General features: G+C 38.5%; 1 protein-coding gene across 1 annotated transcript in view; it reads right to left on the minus strand.

Moving 5' to 3' along the window:
• Positions 1 to 23,879, minus strand: part of Col5a2 (collagen type V alpha 2 chain) — a gene marked incomplete at its 5' end in the record, with an annotated part of 135,517 nt that extends 111,638 nt beyond the window's left edge. The window contains one exon of the mRNA XM_052750593.1: positions 23,735 to 23,879. Within this exon, the coding sequence (XP_052606553.1) occupies positions 23,735 to 23,879 (145 nt within the window). The remainder of the gene's footprint in view (positions 1 to 23,734) is intronic.
• Positions 23,880 to 24,134: the final 255 nt, after the last annotated feature.

Here is a 24,134-nt window from a genome sequence, read left to right on the forward strand (position 1 = left end):
GGTTCCATCCTCAAACTGCCAGAAAATAAAATGCATAAAACCCACACATGTTATTCCATAACTCTTTTCTTTATATCTTAACTACAAAGAACACTAGGGTGGCCTCTAAATTTTAGTCTCCATAATTATTTAAAATTCAACATTAACTGAAATTCTTCCACTAATTATATGTTTCATAGTTCTAAATAGCTTTGGTAAACTCTCTTTGGAGTAATGATATGAAAGCCATTTTGATTTTAAAAGCCCCTTTGCTTTCGACAAAGAAATTTCATAAGCATAGAGATTATCTCAAATTGAATGTCTGGGTCTAAGAGTCTGCTAGTTACATCACTAGGAAAACGTTGCACTATTTTTCTTACTCAAGAGCTTTAAAATAAAAAGCATCAGTCCCTATTCCTGAATCAGTAAGAAGAATCAAATAATCAGGATATGAGCAGAATTTCCACATTCTCAGTGCATAACTAAGAAGGGTTGATACCCTCTGCTTTACCTACCACAAGCATACACAATACCACTCCTGGCATACTACAAACTAATCCCAAGACAGTATTACCATTATTATTTGCAGTTTGTGACCTATATCCTGAGATTTACGTGTAAGGTTGAAATACAGGATCATTTAGCTAGTGCTTGATGGAGCTAGCATTTAATCTGGGGTTTCTAACACCAAGCACAATATAAGTAAGGTCACTGGTCTGTGATTTCTAGACGACAGATCAAGATTCCAAAATCTTCTGGCTTAGTCTTCTGTTGTTTCTTCAGGTACATGAGCAGGTCAAGTAGTATGGACAGCCAAGACGATAAATATCACACAAAAGTCAAGGCACAACGAAACTTTCCTCATCATGAACACTGGAAAAGCTTCTGGGGAAACGCAATTACAGCACACTCACTGCTCCAGTCCTGGACTGAATTAGCTCCCTATAGAGATCCCTGCCTTGTATCCTGGTCCTACTGCTCCACCCCTTGTGAAAATAGCTGGGACAGGAATTGGGATTTTATGTTCCAACTTCTGCAGAGGCTGACTCTTTGGAAGGGCCTGGCCTTTTCTGGACCAGTACCAGGGTTACCACAGAGATTGCCAAAAAGTCTTTATTTTATGGAAAGTTGAAGTGGAGAGCATTGTAGAGGGGAAAGGCGCAATCAAAACAATTTAGAAAGAAAGGGAAAAGGTTCACAAAAATGTAGAGTTAGATGAACACTCATTTACCTAGAGCAGGATGGCACAGGCTGACTACTTCAGGACAACAATTTCTGGTCTCCGTTTGGAAGTCCACATGTACATTTAAAAATGTCAGGGGGAAAGAAGCACTATAGTCAATACAGGTATCTAATCAAAGATAGATTTTTATTTTAGCATTTCTCACCTTTTAGAAATTAATCCCAAAACAAAACCCAAGAGAGTACTTAGTTGCCCATGAGACTCATAAAATCTCATGGAAAGTCAATCTGACTAAAAATAAAACAGCCAACCCTGTCAACATTACCTTCCATTTTAATAGGTAGAGAGATGTGCTACAATTCTATATTCTTCTTGATAGAATGAAGGAAGAGAGAAACTGGAGAAATTCTGCTCTTCTGGGGGCTTGCCACTTGCACAGTACCAAAGTTGTCTCTCTGGTCATTTCGCATCCTGTTCAACTCTGGCAATAACACATATGGCAGTAGTGGAGGCCGCAGACATAGGAGTCAGCAACTGCCTTGGAAAATGGACAGTGTGCCATTAAACTGTGGGTTCTTCTTCCAGTGAGTCTGGAACTGGAGACTCGGTCTTGAAAGTGTATTGTTCCTGCTATGCTTTCATTTTTATCATATTTTGCAGCTAATGACAATAACTTTCACCTATTCATATCAGCGAGCATAAGAAATTGCATCTGGATGCAGGTTTCTTCCTTAAGGAAGATTGAAGATTCTGTGTGAGAGTCCACGTGAACTTTTTTGTTTCTTTAATTTTCTTTTTCAAAACATGACTTGATTATACTAAAACATTCACTTATAAAATGTTATTATTAATTTTATAGAAAGTGCCAAAGTGTGCAGTCAGTGAACAGCAACTTTCCATAGCCAGGAAATATTGGAAAGCTGTTACCCAAAGGTACTGTGGAATCTCAGGGGTCTGTATGGGAACTACCTTTTAAGGCAAATGCATCTTACTGGTGAAAGTGATGGAGGATGATTTCCAGATGTTCAAATGCTTGTTTTGGCAACTGCTACAGAAAATCGAAATATGTTGCCAGAACAACCGAAAGGGATGTGAAGTACTGATCTAAGAGGGACCGGACACACACAAAGCAAGACGTGCAGAATCCAGAGAGGATATTCAGGGGGTGTATCTGAGTGAAGAGAGCAGTAATTAGAGCTGCAGGGGTTGCATGGAGTGAAAGAAGGCGGGCCTCCATACTGGTGTGCACCCAAGCTCATTACATTACTGCTGCGTGCTCCACTTTCCTATACTATCTTATTAACTTCCCCACAACCATCAACGTTACCGTAGTAACCAGAGAAAACATGCCTGGCTAATACCTTGTCAGATGTTATGTGGTTAATCAAATGTACTTGGTAGCAGAACCACAAAGCAGATTGTCTTTAAACCCTGCATCCATTATTTGCTACCAAAGTAGACTTGACTAAGTTACTCGCCCCGTACGGTTATAACCAATGGCCTCTGAAACCATCAAAAAGAGCGATAATTTTACAAGAGAATAATTAATTATACTTGACTGTAAGTCCCATGCACATCCACTTTTGTGTATGTATTTACCAGGCAAAAACTCAGTATTAAAATAGACTATCAGTAAATGTTTGGTAAATGAATGAACGAGCAGTTGTCACTACCTAGTAGTAAAATAACAATCGTGTTACTAGAGCACTCTGATGAGCTTAAGATGTGCTGTGTCATGTGTCTTTTTTAACTATTTTGTAATTCTGCATTTTGTTCCTATACCTGGAATGTCTTACTAGTCTGTCTCATGTCTGATTCCCCCCCTTATCTGGATCTACCCTATATAAAATTGTGCCACATTCAGAATGACACTGGCCAAGACCATTTCTGTCCTGATGGGAAGTTCCAATGTCTATACTAATACAGGAGCCACTAGTTACACTATAATTGAAATTGTAATTAATTTAAATTAAATTTAAATAGCAGCATGTTGTTAGTTGATATTTGACATCACGATTCTAGACACCTACCCAGTTTTTAATCCATTTGGGAGCATTTGTTACATTGAAGTGTTTTTTAAAATAATATACATAGCTATTTTATTCATTTATTATCTATATCTCTGTACTTATTTCTGGTGGTTGCAATAATAACCTACCACAGACAGCAAGTTAAACAAGAACACTTAGTCTGAGGAGTCAGAAATCCCAAAAAGGTGTCACTTGCTCTTCAAGGAGTTGGCATTACTTTGGGAAGGATGAGTAAAACACTCATTTTCTAGCTTCTAGAAGCTTCAAATATATCTCTGACTGATGATTCCTCCCCATTGTCAAGGCCTACAAATCAGGCAATTCCACCTCACACTGCCATCCTATATCTCACTTTCATTTTGGTATTATTATATTCATTTCCTATCACTGCTGTAACCATTTTCTACTCACTGAAAGGCACAAAAAGCCTATACATATATTACTTATAGTTCTGACATTAGAAATCTAAAATGGGTTTCATCAGGCTAACATCAAGGTGTAGACAGGCTTGCCCCTCTGGAGACCTTTTCTAGTTCCTTAGAAGAAGCCCGAACTCCTCTTGTTCTTGTCAGTCAGAGGAACAGCACCTTCAAATCTCCCTCTGGCTCTGATGTCTTCCTCCCAGGCTGCATCTCTTCTACCTCTTTCCTTCATATGCACCCTTGTGCTCCCAGGAGGCCTAGCCAGTTAATCCAGGCTCATCTGGAAGTCCATTGTTGGCAGCCATGGTTTCAATAAATGTTACTTTCCTTTTCTACACGAGGTAGTGTATACACAGGTTACAGAGATTAAAGGGTGGAAATGACTCATCCACACCCACTCTAGTGTACAACTCAGATTCTGTGTGCTCATGGCTTCCTCATTACTGTATCCTAAGAGACATGGTTGTATCTGCCACGTACACACAATAAGTGAATATTTACTGAATAAATTAATTTTCAAATTCCTTTTTAACATGTCATGGTTGTACATGCCTGTAATCAAAATACTCAGGAATTGGAGGCAAGAAGACCATGGCCTAAAAAACAGCCTAGCAGCTGGAGCAATGGCTCAGCAATAAAAAATACTTGCTTGGTTTGGTTCCCAACACCCAAATGGTGGCTCACAACTGCCTATAACTCCAGTTCCACAGACTTAGATCCCCTCTTCTGACCTCTGAGAGCACCAGTCTCACATATGGTAAATATGCAAATATTCAGGCAAAGCACTTCTACATATAAAATAAAAATAAGTAAATCTTGGGGGAGTGAGAAGAAGCCAGCCTGGACTAGGGAAACATCTGGTTTCAATAAACTTAAACATATTTATTTATTTATTTATTTATTTATTTAGGTTTTTCAAGACAGGGTTTCTCTGTGTGGCTGTACTGGAACTTGGTTTGTAGACCAGGTTAGCCTCCAACTCATGTAGATTCTCTTGCCTCTTCCTCTGAGTGCTGGGGTTAAAGGCAAGCACCACCCCTGCCTGGCCAAATTTAAACATGTTTAAAGAGCCAAAATAATTTCTCTCCCTCTCTTCCTCCCCTCTCTCCCTCCCTCCCTCCCTCCTTCCCTCGCTTCTCCCTTGCCTGTATATAGGTGTGTTGTATATGTGCATATTCCCCTGCACAGACACAGGACTGTGTCCAGGTATGTGTGCATATGTAGCATAGAGGCCTGAAGATGACATCAAGTCTCTTCCTCAATCACACTCCACTTATTTATTGAGTCAGGGTCTCATACTGAGCCTGGAGATCATCCAATTCAAGCTAGACATGCTAGCCAGCTTGCCTCAGGGAACCAGCTCTGCCTCCAGAGTGCTGGAATTACAGACCTACCTTTTCACTTTGTCTGATGAGCCATCTCCCTAACTCTAAAATTTATTTTTAAAGAAACCATTTCTGGCTATGTATTTTGAGAATTAAAGAATTTAAAATATAAAAGAATACAAAACAATAATTCATATTACGCTTTCAGGAACTTATTAAATTATAATTTCTATATTATCCTTTTATAGAACCTTTTCAAACCTTCAAAACATTAAAAATTGGTTTTCTGATATATATCCATGGTCTTACCCTCATAAAGTCATTTTAAAAATGTCTAGTTACCCTTCCTTGTTAAAGAGGCTGCAGCAATGAAATGTAAACTTATATAAGCAGAATAATATCTCAAGTGGTATTTTTACATAAAAGATTAGTTCCTTTGAGTACCTAACATAAATATCAGTGTCCCTCAGATGTATTTTTATGAATATTTATCTACTATGAATTCCTTTAAACTCACAATGTAAAATCACATTATCTCTTAAAACATCCAAGTCAGCTAACAGAACATTCAGTGTTAATTCTCACTGGGGAATACAATTAGCATACAATCTAATAAATCACCTAAAATTTTACAATGAAGTAGTGGAATTACATTTGAAGATTAGTTGCCATAGGAACTGAAAAATGGAAAGAAAATGAAAAATTCAGTCTAAGCAAATAGTAATATGATTACAGTTCTGTGTATTTTATCCATCATGATGGATGACATGCTTGCTATGTTGAAGGAAGTAGCCAAACATTCTTCATAGTCTAAAAAAATCATAAACTATTTTGTACACGTACATTTTTCCTAAATAATGTTTCTGGCACAAATGGTACTCCAAATACAATCCATACTAAAATTATTTGATTATTAAATTACTTTCCTTTTTCCTCTTTGCTGTTGTTCCTATGGTGATTGTTAGGACCAGTTGATTTTTGAGATGGTGTTTTATTATGTACCCCAGTTGACCTCGGTCTAAAAACTGGAAAGTCCCAGCGATTTTTCCCATCTCCTTGCTCTTCAGAGCTGGGGTTTCAGGCATGTACAGGATAGATGGCTTTCACATGGCTGCTGGCATCTGAACTCTTGTCCTCAGGACTACACACAAATGCTCTTAGCCACTGAGTCATCTTTAGCCCTAAAAGGTTTTGTTATTGGTGCATGTTTTAATACACTTGGAAAAAAAAGTTTCCAAAAGGAGAATTTAGAGATGGGCTTTATGATTCTAGAATGTGGAAAGCTGCAATGAAAAAAGAATTTTGAGGTTGAAGGAGAGCAGCAAGCCTTGAGTTCACAGAGAGACTCTGTCTCAAAGAAATAGAAGTTAATAGAAGACATCTATAACCCTCCTCTCTGTCTCTGTCTCTGTCTCTGTCTCTGTCTCTGTCTCTGTCTCTGTCTCTCTCTCTCTCTCTCTCTCACACACACACACACACACACACACACACACACACACACACACACACAAATAAGCCTTAAAAATATATGTGGATGGGCTGGTTAAGAGCACAGTCTGCTTCCAATGGACCCATGTTCAATTCCCAGCACCCACTTGGCAGCTCACAACTACTTATAATTCCAGTTCCAGGGGATCTGATTTGATGCCCTCACACAGACATACATGTAGGCAGAACACCAATGTACACACACACACACACACTCACACACACACACACACACACACACACACACACACACATATATATATATATATATATATATATATATATATATAGAGAGAGAGAGAGAGAGAGAGAGAGAGAGAGAGAGAGAGAGAGAGTTTAACTGTAAGCAAAAGCAAAAAACCAAACACTTATACAGATGAGTCTCAAACATTTACTAAAGGACTTTCTGAGAACATTTAAATAAAATATATAAAAGGCGCAAGAATATATATATATAATAATGTGTCTTCAATAATAATCACACAACATGGCCCTGCTATCTGCTTGAGGAGGTGATAGCTGGATAGCTTTGCAACCTGAATGAGCAGAATCTACCAAATGGAATTCCCATCTAGATTATTGTCTACCTCAAAATGTCTGTCATACGTACCAGTAAAAGAGAGACTGGAATGTAATGTGTTTTGGATGAAAAAGTAAAAATGTGAGCTAATTTTTCAGTGGAAATAAATATTTTGTGGTAGTCTTATTTGAACTAAATCTTTGCCAAAGGTTTGTTCAAAATGCCCTATTCCCTCTGGTATGTGTTGGCTTAAAGACAACATTTTTAGCATCAATAAAATCATTAGGATTATAAACTATTTAAAATATGACATATTCGGCCGGGCGGTGGTGGCGCACGCCTTTAATCCCAGCACTCGGGAGGCAGAGCCAGGTGGATCTCTGTGAGTTCGAGGCCAGCCTGGGCTACCAAGCGAGTCCCAGGAAAGGCGCAAAGCTACACAGAGAAAGCCTGTCTCGAAAAACAGAAAAAAAAAATGACATATTCATACATTATAATTTCTTTTTTGCTTAAATAGAAAAATATAGAAGGGCATTTAATTTTTAAACATTCCTATTCTATGTCTTTACCTCTCTTTCTCTTCATGGACAAGTTCATGTCTTACACACTATAGCATTTCTATAATCTAGCATAATAACCAAAACATAGTAGATACCCAATGAATATTTACTGAATTTTAATTGCAAGTATTGTAGATAATTGCTCAATAATGATTAGATGCAATCCTGAGACTCATCACAGTAATTCCCGTAGATAAGAGAAATGACTGGCACCACAGTAATGAATTATTTGTGGAAAATTATGTTACATTATATTTATGATAGAAACTATCATCATCACATATAGATTAAACATTTCCAAGCCAAGAATTTCATGAACTCTTAATTAAATCATAGTCCTTTGCTTTACATAATATCTTAATATCACTATAAACATTTCTTAGTATAAAATTATACTAATACAATGGAAAACCTAAAAGATCACATTCATCATTTCACTAACATCCAAGAGGCCCTTATGTTGAAAAAGTAGTGTGCAAATAAAAGAAATTACCTGAGTTAGATTTCAGTTAATTATAACAATGTAAATGGTTATTACACAAAGTTAGTTCAGAAGTCAACATATATGAATATATCCAAATTTCTAGAAATTTTAATTTGTCCCTTAACCTTGTGGATATGCTATGGAAGGCCATCAGAAAACTTCACATAACCAGATTTTAAGGATACAATGACATATTCCTTAAAAAAGCAAATTATATTCACGTGCTTTTGGATGGCCAAGTACGTGTCTCACTTACTGCAGAGTCCATGTAGCTGGTAGCAGTGTGTTCTTTCTGTAGTCTCTAATTTAGCATGGATGCATTTGGGGTTGAGTGTCAGTTTTATAAAAGTGTACCATGCACTTTGACTATATTCACTGGCTGTCATCCTTTCCTGCTTCACTCTCTTCTCCCACAACCCTTTCCTCTTCTCCAATAGTCCTCCTAATAACTGCATACCATTCATTTATACATATATATATATATATATTTTTTTTTTCCAGGTTATATGAGAAAAAAACATGATATTTGCTTTCTAGAGAGGCACTTAACATGGTTGATTTCCAGTTCCAGCTAAGTTCTTACAAATGACATAATTTTATATTTTATGGCTGAAACATGATGAGACATGAATAAGGAAAAGACAATAATTAATAAGACTCCATTATACATACATATTACATTTTCTTTATGCATTCAGCTTTTGTTAGACAACAAGACTGATTTTATGATTTGTCTACCAGACTTAAATCTTAACATTTCGTGCACATGAACTAGAAATACAATGTAGAGATGTTTTTAATAGAGAGGATTTGTGTGTCTGTCAGTAAGTCATTCAGTCATATTTCCTGCTTAGACTGTCTCAAAGTGAAATTCCAGCAGGACTCAGGAACATAAATGTTCACATATTTTATTCACGGTTTGTGAAGAAAGGAAATGGGAGAGAGAAACACAGAAATCAAAGAAGGGCAGATAGCATGATCTAAAGTGTTCTGGGCTCATGAAATACCAATACAGTGAATCACAGCTCCATATTCAGACTGAACATTTTCATACCTTCCAATTAACATTATTATAAAGAAAAATAATAAATTAAGAAATAACACAATTCTATGCCCAACTCTTCAGACAAGGTCCCACAGGCAGTTAAAATAATGCTTCCTTTCATCTTTCAAACCCTCCATTTTCTATCCTCCTCTTCTCTTTTTACCTTCACCTTTTCTTGTTAGTTCTATATGATTACTGCTATGACATTATGGATGAACTATCAGCTTAATAGGTACATTATGTTGTTGGGGAAAATTAGCACCTATAACTCATAGCTACATCCTCCAAGAAATATCTAGAAACCTGGATCAAAACTTTAAACCCTAATTTAAAAGGACACAAATATGTCACCCACAGAAAATATGCATTATGGTCCCAATGACCAAACTGTGTGCATGATATACTCATAAGTATTATAACACTAGTCTGACCTAGGTGAAGAAAATTTACATAAATATTCTGTTATTGTAGGCTTTCAGAGTTTAACAATACTATACCACATGCTTTGAAGAGAGCCCTGAGGCCCAGAAAATTTGAGTCACTTCCACAAAATCACTTGAACCCATAGCAGAGCTGCAATTAGAATGAAGAATTCCTGTGTCCTGGTACAGTTTGCAGTTAGAAGCTTTTCATTACAATTATTTCAACAATTCATTCATGGAAGAAAGTTACAGCCTGTTTAGTTGAAGCTCTCATCCTGTTAACTGCATGTTTCTCTCTGTACAGAGTCCTAAAATACACCAGAAGGCAGACAGGCCTGAGAGATGATGGAGCCTTCATGTAAACACTCAGCTGATTGCTGGGGATTTTTGTCTGCTTTTTTGCTCCAAGTCACTTTCAACCCACTGAAAAAGAGATACCAAGCTACAAATAGGACCTCAGAGCTAACTAGTTTTGAGACAAGCTTCCTGATGAGACATGCATAAGGAAGAATAATGATAACGGCAGATCCCACCTTCTAACTGGAAGCTACAATTTGCTCACAGAAAAATTGAAGTCTGGTTATAAAGTAGGAAAATGTATCATGGAACCTTACATTTTATTCTCTTTCAGTTCAGTTATCTCACTCAACTGGTTAGAATTGCTTGCATCTCTCAGAGGTCCCTTCTTTGCATAGACTTAATGCTTTCTAAATCCTCTCTCCTGAGTCCCATACACTGCTGACTGCACAGGAGCATAAGAGTTTGCTCAAGTGTGACTTGAATCTTGCTGTTGAGATTTTTCAGAATGAAAAGACAACTCAAAACTTTCAATCACCTACAGCAGAAAAAGGAAGGCAGTGTAGGCAGAGGGGTAAAGAAGAAGGGCTTGGAAAACACCCATTGAGAAGTCATTGCAAGGATTTGTTTATTGGGAATCAAATCCCAATTCCATCAACCAGTTCACCTGAGGCATGTCTGATATGGCAACTTTGGGTCTATATCCTGAAGAACTTTAAATCTTCAGTTCCTGTCATAATAGAATTGAGGTGATTGCAATGTTCTGATGGGGAATCTGTTGACAAGGATGGAGCATCTATGACAAACTGAAGTTCACCTTCCAGATATGAGCCCTAGAGTCTAGCCAAGATGATGAGGCAAATGTCAGCACATTTCAACGGCCAGAGAATATTGGGGAAAATGTTTCAAGTACAAATGGCCGTAGATGGAGCTCACATTACAGGAAAAACTTACTCAATCTGTACACTAAGCAATAATGAGGAGACCATGTGGAGCATAGTAGTTCCCTGCAGAGTAGCATATCAGTAAATACTACGGCAGGCAATTCTGATGGGAGGTTGAGCTATGAGGGAGAGTCTCAGATTTGAAGTAAAATGTAAGAAGGTTAAGAAGATGGCACCCAAAGTTGGGTGTGGCGGCACATGCCTTTAATCCCAGCACATGGGAAACAGAGATAAGCATATCTCTGTGAGTTTCAGGCCAGCCTGGTCTACGTAGTGAGTTCCAGGACAACCAGGGCTATGTAGAGAGAGTCTGTCTCCAAAACAAAACAAAACGAACAAACAAACAAAAAGGAGGTGGCACCCACACAAACTTAAGACCCTGGAAAGGCCAAATGTAAATATGGGATCAAAATTCTGAACATTTTTCCTTTAGAGGAAATTAAAAATATGTTTCCCATTTTAGAAAAATGAAACTAAATTATCATGTATATTAAAATTGATTTTTTTCTTTATTAAGAACTAGACCTGCTCTTCCTTCTAGCACAGTGGTTCTCAAACTGTGAATCAGGACCTCTTTGAGGTTTGAAGGACCCTTTCACAGGGGTCTCCTAAGACCATCAGAAAACACAGATATTTACATTACGATTCATAAGAGTAGCAAAATTAAAGTTACAAAATATCCAAGAAAATAATCTTGGGGGTCATCACAGCATAAGGAACTGTATTAAAGGATTACAGCACTAGGAAAGTTGAGAACCACAGTTATAGCATATTCCACTGAAGGAACAGATGTCAGGAACATGAGGCAGTCGAGATGCGCTGCGTATTTACCGAGTGTATGAGGCACACTTTACATGTCAATTGTATGGAAATATCATACATTGTACTAATTTAATTTCATTTTGTCATCCTCCATTTATCTGAATACAAATATCCACAGTGGAACCTGGAGTGTCTTCTTTGATTCATCTTAGATGAAGTCTACTGCAACTTGCCCTGAATCTATATAAAAGAGTTGAAATGCCTCTAATCTTTTCTCCTTTTAGCAAACTTAACAGGTTCTGAGAATAATGAAAGCACCTGAGCTATAAGATCGTAAAAGACAGAGACTGGAGAGGATTGGGGCAAAACTGTCCTCTGGACATACAGTACTGTTGTAGTCATGAACTCACAGCAGCTGTGGTTCCTGCACAAGATCAAGCCAGTCAACATTCCAGCTTGGACGAAGGAGGGACTTATGAATCCCAACCCTACCAGAGGAGCTAATGGCAGCGATGGCTGCTATGGAAGGAAAGATCGGTTTTCTTTAGAGTTATGGTCCCCTGCTGTGCTGACATGCTCCAGTGGAGGGCTATACATTCATGCATATATGTAGGAAACTCTCATTGGACTCACTGGGCTATATTTTTTTCAATAAGAAGAAAAGAGTATGAAGCTGAAAGGGGAATATGGGGTGGGGAATTGAAGGAAAGAGTAAGAAGGATGTGACAGAAATGTACACATGTATAGATTGTGAAAGAATAAAATATTATATTAAAAAGAAATAAGAAAAGATTAAAGCAACCAAGAAATTTTTCTAAAAACATCCAAAAAGACATCCTACTGTGATACTGTGCTGGTTGGCCTTTGTCAACTTGAACAAACTAAGACACATCTGGATAGAGGGAATCCAGTTGAGAAAATGCCCCCATCAGACTGCCTGTGGGCAAGTGTGGAGCACATTTTATTGAAATGACACAACACAGCCCACTATGTGTGTGGTGATCCTGGGTTGTATAAGGAAGCAAGCTGAGCAAGACAACAGGAAAGGCAGTGAGCAGTGTTTGTCCGTGCCTTGGTTTCCATCAATGATGCGTTGTGACTGTAAGTCACACAGACCCTGTCCTCGTAGGTTGCTTTGGATGGTAGTGTTTTATCACAGCAGTGGACACTCGACTAAGACAGCACCTTCACGCTTGGCTATAAGTTCCTTGGTAGAATTTTCCATTGTTCCTTTTTCATTGACCTCAGATAATTTTTTCTTTTCTTTTTCTGGTTTTGTTCTGTTTTGCTGTTTTTGTTTTTTGTTTTACAGTACAAATTCTTGCAAAAGAAGATTATTACATCGGGTTATTTTCATTTGCCTTGAAATAGTCATTTCTCTTTTGGAAAAAAAATGAAGTTTGAAAGAAAATATAGGTGTTCTGATCAAATGTCAGAGAGATTTTGTTTCTCAAGCCAAGACCAGAAATCATTTTATTTTCTCATGATAGTCAGATGTCCACCATCCATCTTATTATAGTAAATTTCAATTAAACCTTTTAGTACTTACATGAGAAACATTATTCTCAGAATTAAACTGTAACTTGTCACTTATTCAAGATAAAGCCCTGGAAAATTGAGAACAAAGAGACTTTAAAAATACTTTGAGCCGGGCGGTGGTGGCGCACGCCTTTAATCCCAGCACTCGGGAGGCAGAGCCAGGCGGATCTCTGTGAGTTCGAGGCCAGCCTGGGCTACCAAGTGAGTTCCAGGAAAAGGCGCAAAGCTACACAGAGAAACCCTGTCTCGAAAAACCAAAAAAAAAAAAAAAAAAAAAAAAAAATACTTTGAAATTAGCCAGGCAGTGGTGGCGCACGCCTTTAATCCCAGCACTCGGGAGGCAGAGCCAGGCGGATCTCTGTGAGTTTGAGGCCAGCCTGGACTACCGAGTGAGTTCCAGGAAAAGGCGCAAAGCTACACAGAGAAACCCTGTCTCGAAAAACCAAAAAAAAAAAAAAAAAATACTTTGAAATTAATATAAATGGACCTGGTAGATTCTTTTACTGAAGGAGCAAATAAACATATAACAGGTAATGAAAGTAAGAAAAATACCTCTAAAAGTGAAGTGTATTTGCTATAAGACCACCCCCATATCTTCAGAATTACATAATAAGAAAACTTAAAGCTGATGGGCAGAGAACAACCATGTTGGATATCACAGATTAAATAAAAGAATTTCACTGTAACAAATTATTGAGTAAAATTCTATCCAAATCTCTCTTGAATTAATCCCATAATGTTGTTGATTGCTGTTGTGGTTTCCTTTACATTTGTAGAACTGAGAAACAAGAAAAGTCCTGCAGTCAGCAGGTTGCTTAGTGCTCCAACCGTGTTTACTCTCTGAAGTCAACCACAATACTCTCCTGGAGTGGAGGAAGTGAAGGACATTCGCAGCCACTGGAGAATAAAGAGACCCACTGCAGAGTCTGGGAAAGATGCTCAACTTGCTACTATATCCAGGGAGTCCTGGAGCTGCCTTGTACCTCCCTGTGCCATGAAGCAACTCCTCTTACTGCAAATGTAAACCCAGAGCAAGGCAGGGTAGAAAGTTGGCTTCCCATTTTCAATAGAGACTTTTAAGACTCACACATTTTCAGAATCAGTGCTGAAGCAGACTGAGTTGGTAGAGACACAGAGCAGCACTGGGATATGGGTGGAGCATGCTTGGCTTGCATGCCTCTGAGACAATCCAGGAGAAGGAGAGTGAACACCAGGAGGGCATGCAGCCTCCTGGCACAAGCTCACTGGGCAGCCTCTTTGTTTCCTTGCTTTTGTCTGGGCACTAAAGAGATGACCATTAAAGGTGGGAACCACAAGTAAATTTTAAATCTGAGCCCATCTATCTGAACACAAACACATACACACATAGATAGTAGGCTTAAGAGAGTCTTTTGACATATATAAGCACTAATGATATGATTTTAGATATGCAGTAGATAAAACTTGTACTTTGAGTTTTAATACTAGATTTTTATCCCTTTGAGTACAACAACCATTCCATAACAAATATCTTTGTTCTTAAAAGCACTGCAAGCATTTGTTATTTTTTGCTGTTGTTACTATAAATATAATAACAATAACTATCATCTTATGAGCTACTACTAGTAGGAAACAAGCTATAATCAGATGACATATATACTTGATAGTCATCCTATTAACTATTTGAAGTAAATTATATTATTATAATTTTATGTATAAAGATTGAGGAATGTTAAGAAAATTTCCAAGACTTTGCAAATATAATTTGAAAATCATGAATCTGAATTCAGTTCATTCACAACTGAATGAATAGTAATAATATTTTTCAAATTTTGACAAAAACTTTAAACTACTACATACACATGAAATAAATATCATGTACCTATTGGTTCTATAGAAAGGTATCAATCATGATACAGCAAGTTCCCCAAGGAGATGAAGAACAGGCAAAAGACATTCTCAGAAAGGCTGAGTGCAAAACAATTCAAAGATTTGCTAAAAGAAAAAAACATGAAATTAATTCATTGTATGGTCTCTGTTTATCAAAAGACGGTGACTTAGCATCAATATGCCTACCCACTTAGAGAACATGTAGAGAAATAAAAGGTGTTAATCATGGCAGACTAATCAACTAAAACACTGGAATGACCTGGGAAAGGATGCCACATGATATTAAGCATAAATAAAATAATTATAGCTGTTTGCATAGAGGAAATGAGATCAGGAGCCTTGAGAGTCAGTGGGATAATTCTGACATTCTTTAGTTAAAGAAAAAAGACACAGAGCATTAATAATCCGTGGAATATATTAAGCATGGTACAGTGGGCGAGTCAGAATAAATTGCCAAGTTGGAATATTCTGAGGTAAACATTAAGGTTTAAAAAATAAAATTTCATCTTACAAGAACAGGTGGAATAGACACAAGGGAAGAAATTCTCCACATACGGCTCATGCAGGGAGTTGAGTTCTGTGAGATAAAAAAGGAGTAACACTGGGTTCAACTAAGAGAAAATTAAAACTCAGTGCATTCTGAAGAGTAGAGGTTTGGGAAAAGAAGGAATGTGTGGGTGTGCATGTGTGTACATGGGTATGAGTATACGTGTGTGTGCGCACACGTGTGTGTGTGTGTGTGTGTGTGTGTGTGTGTGTGTGTGTGTGTGTGGTCACAGGCACGTTCGAGGACAAGCACACTGGGGGTGAAAACTACAAGAAACTTTATTGTGAGGTAAAGAATGACAGGTCACATTAAGAACGCATGGAAGCTAACAAACACACCATTGCTATCTCTTCAAACTATGAGTTCCCATGGAAGAATTAGAAAGTAAAAACAGGCTTACATCTAGTTTTGGATTGTACCAGCAAAAAGGGGGTGTATTTATGTACTGATAGGAAATGGCCACAAGAGAGACAAGAAGATGAATTTGGCTGTCATTGCGGTAACCCAGGGATGGATGACAAGGGCTTGAACTGAGAAATTTGTAATAAAAGTGAGTAAGAGCTGTATATGAGAAACATTCAGTAAATAAAATGGCAAAATTAGTGACTGGTTGGAAATTTACTGACTGAATGATCCAATGATGTTACCATTAACTGACATAAGTACTATGTAAGAAAACAGCCCATTCTTGGAGGGTAGATAGTCAACTGAGTTTTACATACATAAACTCGAAATGGTTCTTGGTGTCTAGACATGTACTCCCGAGTTCATGTGAAAGATGGGGATTGGTGGGCGAGTTATGAGTTAGCATTAGTCACCAAGCAAAACTCTTGAAATGGTGAAAACTTCCTGGATGACCTAAAAAGGCAATATCCTAACAGAACCAATAAAGAAGGAAAAAAACACTAGGTAGCAGAAAAGGGGGAAGCCTAAGAGTGAACAAGAAAAAAAAGGGAGGTGAGGGAAAACCTTCAGAGACTTGCATTTCTGAAAGCCTAGAGTGGTCAATGGTATTAATGCAGAAGAAAGGCCTATAAATTGAGGAGAGAGAGGTCATCGGATTAGTATGTGTGCTATTCCTAACTGCCCCAGCTACTCCTAACTGCCCCAGCTATTCCTTACTGCCCCAGCTGTTCCTGGCTGCCCCAGCTATTCCATACTGTGTCAGCTATTCCTAATTGCACTAGCTATTCCTAACTGCCCCAGCTACTCCTAACTGGCCCAGCGACTCCTAACTGCTCCAGCTATTCCTAACTGGCCCAGCTACTCCTAACTGCTCCAGCTATTCCTAACTGCTCCAGCTATTCCTAACTGCCCCAGCTACTCCTAACTGCTCCAACTATTCCTAACTGCCCCAGCTACTCCTAACTGCACCAGCTGCTCCTAACTGCACCAGCCATTCCTTACTGCACCAGCTACTCTAACTGCACCAGCCATTCCTTACTGCACCAGCTATTCTTACTGCACCAGATATTCCTAACTGCACTATCTTACATGAACCAGAGGGTCCAAAGTCAGAGTCCAGTGGGAAAAGTGAGGCACAAGAAGGATTCGAGACAGAGACAGAAAACCCAACTACTGTTCCTTGAAAGCAGCTGGGCTCAGAAAGAAGACACGAATTCTAAGAGATGGTTGAACTTGCTCAGAGGCTAGGAAGAAAGAGCCAATAGCAAGGAGCAGTTAAAGAGGTCATGATTGATACTAGTTTCTCAGGAAGATGGAAAACAAGCACAATACAGAACAAATCCATAGAATACTTCAAAAAAAAGTCTAAGATTTGTTTGAATTAAAAAAATTATGAAGCTGGAGCTTATATCTGTCATGACTTGGATAAATATTCATATTCTGTGCCTCAGTTAAAGCTCCAGAATCCAATTGCAAGGCTGCGTCTTATTTCCTGACATTTTCAGTGAAGGACTTGGAAGGTTGCAAAGCCACAGCAATGCCCAGAGCACAGTTTTTACACACAGCAGAGGGATCCAAGCTGACTCCTTGAGAAGTGACCAAGGGCATGCTTGTTCTCATCTAAAAACTGAAGCCACAGTTCTGATTGAAGACATAAAAAGACATAAGAAATAAAACTATGATACTATCTTCTTTCTAGATCTAAGCTGTGAAAAAGTAAACATTTCAATTTGAACATTACACCAAAATGTTGAAGGGATAAAGTTGCATGAATGTATTTGTATTAATTTATTAATGTTGTTGACATGAATGATTTCTCCCTTAAAGGTGAGGAGTAGTTAGGAAAATATTGCTTCACCAGATTTCTCCTTATTGAATAAATTCAGTAGAAGATGGATTCACATTAATTTCATTTGAAGTACAGCTTATTTGTAAAGATTAAGGTAAGATAAAAATGCCCCATACAGTTGCATCTTAAAGACAAAACTTTCTGTTTTAATGACTGTTCCCCATGTACATGGGACATGGAAAGCACAGCTCCCAGTCTTATACGAAAGTGACATAGAAGGATATTTAAAGGTAAGGAAATTGTCTGTATCCTTCTGATTATTCTAATTTTAGTGTGAATTTTTTAGTTGTAAAATGATCAGGTACTATGGAGATAGCAAGTTGATAAAGTGTTTGCTATGGAAACATGAGAACCTGGCTTAGGATAAACAGTGCCCACATAAAAAGTTGGGTTGGATTCCTAGCACAGGGGAGGCAGAGACAGGAGGCTTGCTGGCTATCCATTCTAGACAATCAGTGAATGAACCTTCCTCAAAACAAAACAGGGGATGAGAGGGCTGGCTGTCTTGTCACTCTTTCAGAGGACCCAGGTTTGGTTCTTAGCAGCCATGTGACAGCTCACAACCACTTATAACTCCACTTCCAAATCTGATACCCTGGCTTCTGAGGGCACCACACATACACATATATGCAGGCAAAATACTCAGAAGCATAAAATAAAAATAAATGGATAATCTTTGAAAAATAAAAAGTAAAATTGAAGGCCAAGAACTCATCTGGTAAATCCTGCCTCCCTTAATTTTATCTCCAGAACCTACATAAAAATGGAAGAAGAGAACCGATCCCACAAAGTACACACACACATACACACTCGCACACACAGTAACAGTAAATTTTAAAAGTAAGATTGAGAAGGAAAAGAAGACACCTAATGGCAATTTAAGGCCTCCACATACATGTGTACCCACACCCAAGTACACACACATGAACATGTACACACCCATGGAAAAAAGGTCAAAGAACTTGAATTTTCAGTAAATTGATAATATCTCATGTCATATCCTGGTCTCCAAAAATAAATCAATGAGAAAAATACATACAAGAATGTCAATTACTACTAAGATAAATTTGGGGTTTTTTGTTTTTGTTTTTGTTTTGTTTTGTTTTTTTTTTTGGTTTTTCGAGACAGGGTTTCTCTGTGTAGCTTTGTGCCTCTCCTGGAACTCACTTGGTAGCCCAGGCTGGCCTTGAACTCACAGAGATCCACCTGGCTCTGCCTCCCGAGTACTGGGATTAAAGACGTGCGCCACCACCGCCCAGCGTTAAATTTGGTTTTTAATAACCATATACAACCTACTCAAATTTACATGATAGATTAATTACTAGCAATTCTAACCTTTTCCTCTTACCGTTACTGTATCTCTCATATGAAAACATACACTTCTCAATGTTGTGATCTCAGACTCCAAAAACATTAGGTTAAAATGTCCCCAATCCAACTCTAGCATATGCACCATGAGACCAAAGACACGTGATTTATCCTCGACATGGAACAAACTGTATGGTTAAAATGATTTCATACTGCCATGTCAGGTTAGCCCAATTCCAGTCTCCTCACCACACCTTCTCAAGACAAAACCTCTTTCTGTTTTAGTCTCCCATCTTGCACTGAATGCATGTTTTGGATGGTCACAATAATCTATTCCATGCTTGAGGCAATAGTGTTAAGTATGTAAAATACAGGAACAGGAGGGATGGGAGATGAACTCACATTTGCCAGGAAATATATTGAAATTATACATGTCCTCTGTATAGCAGAATTATTCACCTAACACCATGTGGAGGTTAGGTTTTGAATTATTTTTCCTCGAATGATGCTACATTTATAATGGTTTGCCAACAAACTCCAGTCAGCCTTACAAAGTAAAATGGATAACTGGGAAATCAAAGTCCCAGAGTTTACACTTTAGGGCACAGAGGCCATATACCACATCACTATCAGAAGAAGGCTGGTCAAAGACTTAATATAGTGCTTCACCAGTGTGAACAAAGGTCATCCATGGAGGTCTGATTCTCAGACCATATCCAACCTTACTAGACATATTTAAGAAGGATAAGACCTGAAAGCTGTGTCAGGAACCAGATCTGCAGGTGACCTCTTATGCAATACTAAATCATGGGGGAAGCACACACCACACTGGTCAATATAATAGATTCCCTAACCTCCCATGTAGAGAGAGAGAAGCATTCAGAGTGACACTTCATTGTGGTTTAGAGAATAATTATATATTTATCACACACACACACACACACACACACACACACACACACACACACACACACTCACACACACACATTTCTGCTGTGTTCTTGGCTTTTCACTCTGCTCAGAAATGATCAGTACCCAGAGTGCACCACTCAAGTATTTTGTCCACTGAAACAATTCTTTCTAGTGTCCTCAGTAGCAGAGCATTGTAGCATCATGGTCCACCTGACAACCAACATATTCCTACCCATTCTTGCATATTTGTGTGACCATATGCCTAAATTCCAGCCAACCATGAATAAGTTTAAATGTTTTGAAGACATAAAGGATTCCATTTAAGCAATGCAGAGTCACGGCTTTCTCATTCTCTATCCAGATGCCTAGGAAACTACATGCAATTGTTGGATCTCTAGCAGTCACCAAGGACTATAAAATCAAAGACTATATACTAGGGATAAAAGAACAGAGAGAGAAAAAGATTGAGTCCCCACCTGTTTTTTAAGGTACCACCTCTTCACTCTACTTGAGAGCTTCTTTTGCATAAGAAAAAAGCATCTGTTATATTTTTCTTGATTGAAACTGTGTTCTAACACATGAAGCACTCTAAAATAAATAGTAGTGAGTGTAGACCAATGTATGAATGTGAATATCTTAAGTGATATAGTCATTTTCCATTCCTTTGTACCTCCTTTGAAATGACATCATCCAAGCACTGCTTCCTGTTTGTATTCTTACAAGATAAATCTCAGATATAACATCATAAAAAATTCAAGAGACCCTCAATATTGAAAAAAAAAAAAAAAACAACCCTGTGTGCACTTTTTCTCTTGCTAGTTTAAAGCTAGCTCGGGATCAAGTTTCAGTGTAGGGTTGTAGCATGAGTATTGACAATTTGTAATCCATGAGCCAGATTTGGCCTTTAGACATATTTAAGTTGGCTTATGCAATGCTTTCTGAAAAAAAATGTTAATTTGGAATGCTTAAAGTGGGCATGCATGTGTCTTCAGTTCTCCACAAGTCCCATCATCCCCTGCTAATACACAAAACTATTGTATCACTGTTTATGCTGCATGCTAGCTTCTGGACACACTAAAGTTCACAGTATGTACTTCCTTCTGAACCTTCTTTCTTCATCACTCATGCAGTGTTGAATAAAATGATTCATACCGAAGATTATTCTCTAAGGTTAAGTATGCCTAGTGCTAATAACAAAAATGTGCATAGTTCCCTAGATGTTACATTTTGATTTGGAAATAAAATTTTACTGTAAATGGCCTAGTATTTTTCTTTTACAAAAAACAAATGTGGAACATTCCAAAGCCTCCCTACACCATACACACCAGAAGGAAGGGTAGGGGAGATCTCGAAAAGCTGATTTTATCATCTTGGCTCTGATTTTGGCTACATTATACTTTCAACTAAAGTTAGCCTAACTCCAAAACTCTTCATTTTTTAGTTTCTAACAAACTTTTAAAATCTAAGTCAATCTTTAAACTTTAGTAAGAGGTTCTATTTTGACCAGAAATGTCTAAAACTTTATTTACTCTATCTTAGTATCCATATGTGTTCCTGTCAGGCTGACACTGTGCTCACATTTCATATTCCACAGTCAAAAAGAAAATAGCTATACCTTAAACTAACAAAAGAAAAGGCTAAGCTAATAAGTATATACTTACAAATAATGCCAGCTTTCTATAACACATACTCAAAAGAACACAAAGGAAATACCACCATCCATGCTACTTATAGCAACAATTTGAAATTTGTATGTTCTTGACATGCAAGCCTTGGACTTTTCTTTAATATTAAAGCATTCTCCACATTTACTCTTCCTGAAATACAAAAATTAAATGGAACTACTAGAATCTGACAGGGGAAATGAAGTATAACAAGTATCCACACAGTATCAGTGTGTACCCATGTATGCATGGAAAGGGAGTCGAGTGTAAGTTAAGTGGCTCCAAATACACCAGATTACTTAGTTACAAACACTATCCTTACTTAGACATACGCTTTTCTGAAATTAATTCTTATCACGTCTATTTGAACTACTATCAACAATGTCTGTGAGAGAACTTACTTTTTTTGTAAAAACCTGTAGTTTGGGACTTGAGTTTCTTTGCTATTTAATGACACTAGGGTACAAGAGATTGGTTCGGAGGCAGAACTGTTTTTGAAATACCCTCATATTCTTAATTTATGTAAATGAATATTAGAGAAAGGTAACCCCCCTTTTTTTTTCAGTAACACCTACAGAATAAATGGGATGGCTTAGAAGGTTTTTAGCATCTGGCCTACCCTACGAGACTCTCAAACATCTTACATCTTTCATTTGTGCATGCAGTTCATTACTTCCACACTTTACAAAAGTTAAGCACATAATTTTAATATAAGTTGGGAATGAAGTCTGCAGGACATTTTAAAGTTGGCCCACTGGTGGGGGAGGGGAGTGAGCAGATTCCTGATCATCTTTTTACTTTTTACTGTTATCCTGACGCCTGTTCGTTCTCCTCTTGCCTAACTTCTCTGTCCTTGCATTTACAAGCAACACATACTTTTCATGAACATAGAAACCGACTTAAAAAGTTTCAAGGTTTTAGAAAAGGGCCCCCTCTATGGGACTATGACAGACTTGAAATTCATCTCCAGAGTCTTCCTTTCCCTCCTTATAGTTTTCTAGAACATATAGTTGCTAAGCACAGTTTCCAAACATTTTTAGAGGGAAAGATACAGGGAGGCAGGAGACAAATGTATAGGGAAGGGTTGGTACACACATGAGGAAGACAAGACGGTAACAGACATACTAACGTGTGTGCTCCGTTAAAGGCTGAGTTCAGTGCTAGCAATGGCTCGGATCTATGCTGGCCTATTGCAGATGAGAACATGTCTGAATCGGGCATTTCAACCCTCGAAAGTTAAGGATTTAAGAATCAATGGAGCCAGTTGTTTTTGGTTGTTGTCTTGTGTTGTTTTTTATAATATTCCATAGTAGCCGTGCCATTTTGCTTAACAACGTGACCCAAGCAAGATATACCTTAAAAGGAAGGAAAGGGAAAAAGGAATGAGCAGAGGGAGGGAGGAAAGAAAGAAGGAAGCAAGGATCTAAGGGAAATGTCCTTATCGATACTCCATGCCAAATTAGTTATATATAAGGCGTGCTGATCTCCTGCCTTCAGCCGTTCCCCACCCCAGCCCCCACCCTCACCCCGGGGAACCACACTGTCCTGATAACCAAGTCAGTGGGATGGGAAATGCCTCAGTTAAGAAATCTGGCTTCCATCAGTCTCTGTCACGGAGAAATAAACTTGACTCTCTCAGTAAGCAAACACAGTTTTAAGATCACAGATGAAAACGTTGGGAAGGGAGGATGAGGCTGTGAGGAGAAAGGAATGAAGAGCAAAGACAAAGGAAATTCCAAGCTATCAGAGTTGCCGCAGAGGTTTTTTTCTAAACAAAGACTTTCATGAAGCTGCTGAAGTTCGAACAGGAAAGACTCCACCCTGCCCAGCTTCTGCAGCGGCTTTCCCTGCTCAGAAAGCGCCAGCCCACACAACTGACTCCAACTAAAAGTGCCTTCCGGGGCTCCGTTTTAAGCACTCTTCTTTTCTTTAACATCCCACTCTTAGATTCAGGCAAAAAGACTGATCTGATCCTGGCTCTTCCTGGACGTCAGAGCCTCCTCTGCCAGCACAGGCACAGGAGCTCCAGAGTCAAGCCCCTTTCCAGGTGCAAATCCCACAGCCCCCTTCTCAAACTTCAAACCAGAATCTCCTCTTCACGCTCTTCCTGAAGTTTAACATTCCATCTAGTTCCCAAACCAAGTCATAAACACCATAAGCAAAGCAAAAGGCAAACTCACCAATCTCTTCTTCCTGGGCTTTTATTGAGACACAGTGCCCTAATAAAATAGTGAGAATGAGCAGAGGTCTTGCTACCACCCAGTTTGCCATCACGTCTAAATATGAGACATGGGTCCTCCTGGGAACGAAGAGTAGATACTGAGGTCACTGCAGCACCCTGAATTCCGCTGGGGGCTCTTTTTCAGCACCAGCCCCCAGGCCGCCTCAGTCTGTTTCAGCACCAGCTCCGGCACAGTCTGCGAAAACTTTTTTCAAGCGATGCAGCTTTAAATAGGAAGAATGCTGCCTCCACTTCGTTTCCTGCCCCTTTCAGCTTGTTCAGGCTCATAACCATCCAGTGTCTGCCAAGCAACCGTCTGATTGATGGTAAACAACCAAATCAGAGCGCGCGCTTCTGAG

This window comes from Peromyscus californicus, unplaced genomic scaffold (genome assembly GCF_007827085.1).
Source record: "Peromyscus californicus insignis strain IS unplaced genomic scaffold, ASM782708v3 Scaffold_21__1_contigs__length_65335640, whole genome shotgun sequence".
NCBI classification, from domain to species: Eukaryota; Metazoa; Chordata; class Mammalia; order Rodentia; family Cricetidae; genus Peromyscus; species Peromyscus californicus.